We start from the raw sequence: 9,136 nt of genomic DNA on the forward strand, positions 1-9,136 counted from the left end.
GAGTGGTTGAGGCCGAAATACAACTCCTCTCTCCATTGGCTGAGTCCAGCAGTCAGTCTTCTCGCGTCTCGCGGCGCGACACAAGCAGGCGTGGCCTGGAGAGCAGTCTCGGAGCCTGCTGCAGGGAGAAGATGGCGGTCGCAGTGAGAACTTTGCAGGAGCAGCTAGAAAAGGCCAAAGAGAGCTTAAAGAATGTGGATGAGAATATTCGCAAGCTCACCGGGCGGGATCCGAATGACGTGAGGTGAGGGGCGGATGGGAAATGCCGGCTCCGAGAGGCAGCCACGAAGCCGGGGTGAGTTGGGGCGGGGAGGGCGGACAGTCCTGAGAGGACTCGAACATCGAGGCCTGTTACCGGGGCAGCCGTGGAACCCCGTCCTCGGTGAGGTGGGAATTTCCAGGGCTCCCACCGTAAGTCCTGGAGCTCAGGTGCGTGAGGAAGGAGAGCGGGGCCTGGGTGCGCCAGGATGGCTTCCCCACCTGCGGGAAGGCCCAGACTGCCGATTCCCGCCCTCGGCCCTGCAGGCCCGGAACTGCAGCACAAAGCCTTCCTTCTCCCGGGGCCACCCGATTCGGGGCTGGCCCGGAGACGCTTCCGGGACGCGGTCCGGCCGCCTCGCCCCCCGGCTCTTGCCCACGTGCAACTTCCTTTGGGTTGGCGAAATCCGGACCTGATTCAAGCTTGTTAATGTGTAGTGGCATCGAGGTAAATATAATTTCTGTGATACTGGTCTTGGAAAAAAATCAGGAAGTTAGCAAAGTGCTTAGTGTCCTGTTTCAAACACGTGGGTTTTGAAACCATCATCTTCGAACTTTTCTGGTTAATTTTTGATGATGAACCGCACCCGTTAAAGTATTTGGTGCTATAAGAAACGATTTTTGTACTGATTTGTAAATATCTTGTAGGCCCATCCAAGCCAGATTGCTGGCCCTTTCTGGTCCTGGTGGAGGTAGAGGACGTGGTAGTTTATTGCTGAGGTAAGATTTCATTAGGATTTTAACTCATTGCTACTTACTACACTAAATTAACGAAACGGTTTAAACAAATTTCTTGGTCGAACCAATGTTAGAAATGTTTGGTTTGTTTGAAGCTGTGATCAGCTGTAGCTTTCTGTAGAGTTATCCTGGAATTTCATTTGCATTCAAAACTAGACATTGAAGAATATAGTAACTATACCAGTTATGTGCACACTTAACTTATTCTCATAGTTTTAAAAGAAATGCTACAAAAGCATCTTGAAGTAAATGCCAATTTAAGGTTACTTTAACTGGAAGTCTTTTTTTTAATTGCAACTAAATTATCTTCCTTAAATGGAAATACCATTTTTCTCAAATTCCAAGTGCTTTACTTTATGTTGGCCTTTTTTTTTTGCAGGCGTGGATTCTCAGATATTGGAGGAGGACCCCCAGCCAAACAGAGAGACCTTGAAGGGGCAGTCAGTAGGTATGTTAGAGGACAAGTTTCTGAAGGCGTAGTTGTATGTTCCATTTTCTGAGGTAGCATACAAATATAAAATTTTAATAAATATTGTTGAATTAAGTTGTATTAGAATTGAGTAGTATAGCACTTACCCTGAGTCTGTTTCCTTGGTATTTGAACTGAGACAGCCAGTATCCCTCAAAACTCAATTCTTCACTAACAATAACAGAAACTTTACCAAAGTAAAGGTCATGAGAAGAATAATATTGAGAAAATAATTTGGGTTACTTTTCTGACTTGTACTACAAAAACTTAACCAGCTTGAGAGGTATAGGAGATCAGAGTTTGAATTGGTCCTTTTAAATTCATTTTCCTTTGTCAGGCTGGGCGGGGAGCGTCGGACTCGGAGAGAATCACGCCAAGAAAGCGACCCAGAGGACGATGATGTTAAGAAGGTAATTGAGATTAAAAGAACTTCATAGAGGGTGAATATAGTATTTTCACCTTAGTACATTTAAAGGAGTGCCACTGTATGCTAGTTAAATAACTGAAGTTTCTTTTCTCCTGTAGCCAGCTTTGCAGTCTTCAGTTGTAGCTACCTCCAAAGAGCGCACACGGAGAGACCTTATCCAGGATCAAAATATGGATGAAAAGGGAAAGCAAAGGTATCTTAAGTATCTTTCTGGAGGAAAACAACTCTTGTCAAATAATGCAATTTTAAGAAAATTTAAGGAATTGTTCAAGTGTCTATGCTATGCTTCTTTTAGGAAATGGCAGGCTTAAATGAAGTGGAACCTTTTGTAATTGGATTTTTTTTCTGTTCTTTAGGAACCGACGAATATTTGGCTTGTTGATGGGCACCCTTCAGAAATTTAAACAAGAATCCACTGTTGCTACCGAAAGGGTATTTATGCAATTTTTCCTTTGCTTCCTTTATTTAAGCTATCAAAGTAGTTGATGACATATTTCTTAAACACTGAAAAGTTCTCAAGATTTAACTGTAAACTTCATAAAGCACGTTACTAATATTTCCTAAGGAAAAAAAAAAGAGAGAAGAAAAAGATTTAATTGCTAGCCTAAAATGAAGCCAAGCAGAAACGTTTAAAACTTTCTCAAGTTGTTATACTGTTGACTGGTTCTTTTTGAGGTGCTGTTAAAGTAACTTAGTGAACTTTGCTTTGTGGTTCAAAGAGCCTAGTCTGATTCAGGAGAACCTGGATTCTGGTTTCAGCTCTATAACAATCTCATTTTGTGGTCTTGGACATGTCTGTTCATTTCTTTAGGCCTTAGAGTGCTTTCTTTCAAACAGGAAGTTGAACTTACTAATCATCATAATTTATTAAATAATTATAATTTCTAAGACTTACACACTCAGAGGCACTCCAGAAGCAACAGCATAAATTATATTCCCTGCCCTCCAGAGTTTATTTAACTGTGTCATTTTCCTGGAAGTTTTTGTTTTACTAAAGCTACAAAATTGTGTCCTTAGAGTTGAACACAAACATGTTGCTTCTCGGGAGAACTGTAGTGAAAGATAACAATTCAGTTATTTTATTTCATCTTTCATATGTTAACTTTATTAGAAAATATAAAAACTTAAAGCATCAACGTTTGAAGAATGTAGATTTTTTTTCGTAGATTTTTAAAAACAGTTGACTAGTTTGTTAGTTACTTTGTTCACTAGGACATCACTTGTCTCAAATTCTTTGCTTTGGAAAGAATAACTGAAGATAACCTATAAAGACAGTACTCTTCTTTTTCAGGTTAACTTTTAGGTAAGGTTCTTTCATAAATTATGTTGGAATAAAACACTTACTGATATTATAGCTAATGGCTTTAAACTTTAGATTTATACATGAAAAGGCTTCAGTCCCCATTTCCTGGAAGGGAAATTGCAGTCCACCTCAAACGCCAAGTTTGAATTAGCTGGTGTCCTGAATTGCAGATGTGAAACATGTTTGCAGACAACAGTAAAATTGTGATACTTCACATAATCAGGATGTATAATAAGCTTTCAAAGATTATTGTTTATCTTTAGCAAAAGAGACGCCAGGAAATTGAACAGAAACTTGAAGTGCAGGCAGAAGAAGAAAGAAAGCAGGTTGAAAATGAGAGGAGAGAACTGTTTGAAGAGAGGCGTGCTAAACAGACAGAACTGCGGCTTTTGGAACAGAAGGTTGAGCTTGCGCAGCTGGTGAGTATATTTTGAAATTCTAAGATTGGTAATCCTTCATGTTGACAAAAGCGCTGACCTTTTTACCTTTTCTTTAGCAAGAAGAATGGAATGAGCATAATGCCAAGATAATTAAATATATAAGAACTAAAACAAAGCCCCATTTGTTCTATATTCCTGGAAGAATGTGTCCAGCTACCCAAAAACTAATAGAAGAGTCACAGAGAAAAATGAATGGTAAGTATAAATGAAGAGGTCCCTTGAAATTTCCTTAATGGGTAAGGTAACACACAAATACATACATGTTTGTTTCCTGTGACATCTGTGATTCAATAGTTAACTTTTTAGAAAGATATTCTAAGATGCTGATGTGTTTGGAGTAGAGGAGCATTTGTTTCATGATAGATATTAACTGGAAACTTGGATATTAGGTGATGGTGCTTAATGCATGTTTATTTCTTAAGCATTTGAGTGAGCTTTCTCTTTTGCTTGATACTCTTAGTAGCCAGATAAAAATGCTGATGAATCAAGAAAAAGTCAACATTGATGTAGTCCATAGAGGAAGCACACATGGAAGGGTAGACACTACTAAGATGGTGATTAGATGATTTGTGTCTCCTTGGGATCAAAAAAATTAATGCATGATATGATACCATCAAACTGATTGTTTGAAAGAAGCTTTATTTTCTTCATTTAGTATGAAGTAAAATAGCAAAAGATTATCCTGTTTTTCCATCAGATAATGTGGTGTGGTTTTGCTAATTTCTTAGTGTATAGGTTTCCAGTGGATCTTTGCTTTTGTCATCTTATATCAGTTTGTAATTACATGCTGTAATCAGTCTTTTGTCGTCTCTTTACAAAAAAGACATTTAGATAAGCTCGATAACCATTTGTGACCAGGTGTCAAATTGTGATTTTGAATTTTCTAAATCATAGTATATTTTACATGTGTAAATTTTTATCCTTTAGCTTTATTTGAAGGTAGACGCATCGAATTTGCAGAACAAATAAATAAAATGGAGGCTAGGCCTAGAAGACAATCAATGAAGGAAAAAGAGCATCAAGTGGTGCGTAATGAAGAACAGAAGTCGGAACAAGAAGAGGGTAAGGTGGCTCAGCGAGAGGAAGAGTTGGAGGAGACAGGTAATCAGCACAATGATGTAGAAATAGAGGAAGCAGGAGAGGAAGAGGAAAAGGAAATAGGTGTAGTTCATAGTGATGCAGAGAAAGAACAGGAGGAGGAGGAACAGAAGCAGGAAATGGAAGTTAAGCTGGAGGAGGAAACTGAGGTAAGGGAAAGTGAGAAGCAGCAGGATAGTCAGCCTGAAGAAGTTATGGATGTGCTGGAGATGGTCGAGAGTGTCAAAAATGTAATTGCTGAGCAGGAGGTAATGGAAATCAACCAAGTTGAAAGCATAGAACCTTCAGAAAATGAAACTAGCAAGGAATTGGAGCCAGAGATGGAATTTGAAGTTGAGCCAGATAAAGAATGTAAATCTCTTTCTCCTGCAAAAGAGAATGCTAGTGTTCTAGAAATCGAAAATGAGCCTGAGGAAAAGGAAGAAAAAGAATCTGAGCCCCAGCCTGAGCCTGTGGCTCAGCCTCAATCCCTGCCTCAGCCTCAATCCCTGCCTCAGCCTCAATCCCTGCCTCAGCCTCAGCCTCAGCCCCAGCCCCAGCCCCAGCCCCAGCCCCAGCCCCACTCCCACTCCCACTCCCACTCTCATTCCCACTCCCACTCCCACTCCCACTCCCACCCCCAGCCAGTACTCCAGCCCCAGCCTCTCTCTCAGCCTGAGACTTTGCCACTAGCTGTTTCACAGCCACCACCTCAGGTTATTCAGGAGCAAGGGCATTTACCACCTGAGAGGAAGGAGTTTCCTGTAGAATCTGTAAAACTCACTGAGGTGATAGTAGAACCAGTCTTGACAGTACATTCAGAGAGCAAGAGCAAAACCAAAACGAGGAGCAGAAGTAGAGGTCGAGCTAGAAATAAAACCAGCAAGAGTAGAAGTCGAAGCAGTAGCAGTAGTAGTTCTAGTAGCAGTTCAACCAGTAGCAGCAGCGGAAGCAGTTCCAGCAGTGGCAGTAGCAGTAGTCGAAGTAGTTCCAGTAGCAGCTCCAGTACAAGTGGCAGCAGCAGTAGAGACAGTAGCAGCAGCACTACTAGTAGTAGTGAGAGTAGAAGTCGGAGTAGGGGACGGGGACATAACAGAGATAGAAAGCACAGAAGGAGTGTGGATCGGAAGCGAAGGGATGCTTCAGGACTAGAAAGAAGTCACAAATCTTCAAAAGGAGGTAGTAGTAGAGATACAAAAGGATCAAAGGATAAGAATTCCCGATCTGACAGAAAGAGGTCTATATCAGAGAGTAGTCGATCAGGCAAAAGATCTTCAAGAAGTGAAAGAGACCGAAAATCAGACAGGAAAGACAAAAGGCGTTAATGGAAGAAACCAGGCTTTCTTAGCCTATTCTTTGCAGCAGAAGATTTCTTGATGAGTAAAAGGATTACCTTTCCTTGTAAGGAGAATGCTGCCTTAAGAATTGCATGTTGTAAAAATTTTTTTGGAAAATACAGACTGTTTGTTTACCAGACATTCTTGTACTTTTGCATAATTTTGTAAGAGTTATTTATCAAAATTATGTGAGGTTCCAAAATATGTAAAAACAATAATAATAAAAAAATTAACATCCCTTGTCATCTTTTTTAAATGTCCTATACTCTTCAGTAAGAATCTGTATATTTTAATAGGTAAATCTTTAAGTCTGTTCCCTTCTGTATCATACATTGCTTTTGTAGAAATAAATGTGCATTTCTTTCATTAGTTTTGGGATGTCCTTGTTGACGCTTGTATAATAAGTATTCTCTTGATATCATTTTCAGCTTTTATCACTAGATATTGAACGTGATTAGAATGTTTTTGAAGGTTTCCTCACATTTATTTGCCTTAGACAATTATTTTGAGTTGTCAAAGTCAGATCTTTGCAGATTTGTTGGGAACATAGTTTGTTCTCCTTAAAATCACCATTTTTTTCTAATTTCCCTTGTTATTTTAATCTAAGCATTTCCCCATTTCTCATACTTAAACCATATTTTTGGTAGATAACTTAAAACAGTATGATTTGGTTGGAGTTTTCTTTACAATTATGGGAGCATCATTTTTTGTCTCCTTGGTTACTTGTGTGATATAGCATATACATCTATTAAAGAAAAAAAGTCACTTTCTAGGGGAGAGAGGTAGAAAAGTATATTCTAAGCTTGGATTTTGAGTTTGTGGTCTTGTCTTAACTTTTGTGTTGGCCGTAACTGAAACATGCCAATGTGTTTTCAAGAATTTTTGTTTTAGTAAGTATTGTATGAAAGTTTACAAAATGAAGGAAGTTCATCTACACTTGAATCTGTAAGCAAGATAACACGCAAGTGGTACCAAATGATTATTACCTTTGTTGTTTTATAAATTTGTATGAATTTGGAGTATCTGTTGCCCATTACTATACATGTGCAAATAAATGTGGCTTAGACTTGTGTGACTGCTTAAGACTAGTACTTGTATTTAACTTTTTGATGCTTTGTACAAGAGAGCACTTAAATTGCAAACGGCCTTTTTCGAGTTCATAATTTAACGTTGTGACTACAGCTTTAGGCTTGACTTTGAATATTCATTATGCCTTCCCTTGACAAGTAAACGGTAAGAGTAAAAATGTCAACATACATTTTCAGCATTGTACAAATGTAAGTGAACATGTTAAAAGAAATCTTTTTTAAAAATCCTTTCTTGGAGCAATTATTAAATAGTAAAGGAGTACAAGTTCTCAGGCTGCAGAGCTAGCTACCTGCATCCCTGGGCCAGTTGTTTATATCAAGGGTCACTTCACCCAGGAATTTTAATACTTTCCAGCATGCAGTAACAAATTTTATTTTCCTGTGTGCAATTATGGGGAAAAGGTTGTTAAACACTTAAAAGGGATGACTGTAAAACCTGGTTCTTTTTTAAAAAGTCCTTATTTGATGAATCTAAAATAATTGTATGTGTTAAGATCTTGTACAAATTAAGTTTTGTTCATTTTTATCCAGAAAATGTCAACAGTTGTCATGATGCTTATACAAAAGACTATTTTGGGCTTATAATGCTTGAGGAGAAAAAAGGAAAACATCTTCGGAATATGCAGAACAATTTTCAGTTATTTTAGTTAAGCTCTGCTGATGAAGTATATAGAAAAAATTCTAATAACTTGAATTTTACTGACTTTAGTGGTATGCATTTATAAATTGGAAAGTTTCATTTTTAAAATTGAGTTTTGCTTTATCTTTGGAAATGATCCGGTTTTTTTTAAAAATCTTTATTGGAGTATAACTGCTTCACAATACTGTTAGTTTCTGTTGCACAACAAAGCAAATCAGCCATATGCATACACATGTCCCCATATCCTCTCCCTCTTGAGCCTCCCTCCCTTCCTCTCTGTCCCACCCCTCTAGGTTATCGCAAAGCACGGAGCCGATCTCTCTGTGCTGTGCTGCTGCTTCCCACCAGCCAACGGAAATGATATTTTAAGGAATGTATGTTCAGAGAATCGTGTAATTGGTTCCTTGCGAAGATACAAGGAATGTTAGAATTTAAAAGTAATGAAACTTTCTTAGGAGAAAAAGACATACAGGGGTCCTGTTAGAAATTATTTTTATGGAAAATTTAGAAGCTGAATAGGGATACAGCTAGTGACTAAGGACTGAAATTAGTTTGGAGCTCTGTTAATTAGAGACATTTAAGAGGCTGCTTAGGAAACACTTCATTTGCTCTGAGATTCCAAGGTTGGTGTGGCCACAGAAATTAGAAAATAGTATGATCTTCAATGAGCTGTATCCAGGCTAGGGCTTGTCTATGCACTGTCTAGACCTCTGTTAACTATACACATGAATACTCTAGTAATTTGGGCCAAGCAAAACCCACTAAAGTAGCAATTGAATGCGTTTGTAAACTAATGAGTTAACAAAGAAATGATTACATGGCATAGTAATGTGGGCCAATGCCCTCAGAATAACAAGTCACTAAAATGTTTTGGGGTTTAATTTCTTAACATGAATTTTTAAAAAATCTTTTTTGAAATCATTGAATAAAAGTCTTAACTAGTTTCCCTTGAGATACTGCTGTAAAAGCGCTTAGCCCAGAAAACCTGTAGCCTATTTACATGGTTGGACTTTCTTTCTCTAAGAAATCAGTGGGGAACATTGCAGGTTGGCAAAAATAAACCTCAAGTATCTGAAAATTTCTTACACTATTCTCTTCTCGCTTGGCATGATGTTCAGATGCCTACAACTCTGCTTCCCATTGCCATTTCAGTACCCTATTTAAATTTATAACACTTCCCCTCGCTGTCCCCTTTCCTTGCCTTATTTGCTTTCATAGCACAGCATTATGTAGCTATATTGTACTTTGATTCATTGTGTACTTCCCACTAGAATTCAAGCTCCATGAGAGTGATTTCTTTTTTAATCCCATTGCTGTAATTCAAATACCTAGGATAGGGCCTTGTGCGATATAGGCAAT

The 9,136-nt window shown here is 38.6% G+C and overlaps 1 protein-coding gene across 2 annotated transcripts; it reads left to right on the forward strand.

Moving 5' to 3' along the window:
- Positions 1–42: 42 nt before the first annotated feature.
- PNN (pinin, desmosome associated protein) lies at positions 43–7,121 on the forward strand. Of its 2 annotated transcripts, none has more exons than XM_032624829.1 (9): positions 43–244; positions 907–978; positions 1,376–1,444; positions 1,803–1,875; positions 1,991–2,085; positions 2,249–2,324; positions 3,459–3,614; positions 3,692–3,830; positions 4,563–7,121. In XM_032624829.1, the coding sequence occupies exons 1-9, from the start codon at positions 132–134 to the stop codon at positions 6,035–6,037; spliced, it is 2,268 nt and encodes a 755-aa protein (XP_032480720.1). In that variant the 5' UTR covers positions 43–131; the 3' UTR covers positions 6,038–7,121. The 2 variants fall into 2 exon arrangements, with proteins under 2 accessions (XP_032480720.1, XP_032480721.1); XM_032624830.1 differs by having other exon boundaries at positions 92–244; positions 1,803–1,905.
- Positions 7,122–9,136: the final 2,015 nt, after the last annotated feature.

Source organism: Phocoena sinus, chromosome 2 (assembly GCF_008692025.1).
Source record: "Phocoena sinus isolate mPhoSin1 chromosome 2, mPhoSin1.pri, whole genome shotgun sequence".
In the NCBI taxonomy this organism is placed as follows: Eukaryota; Metazoa; Chordata; class Mammalia; order Artiodactyla; family Phocoenidae; genus Phocoena; species Phocoena sinus.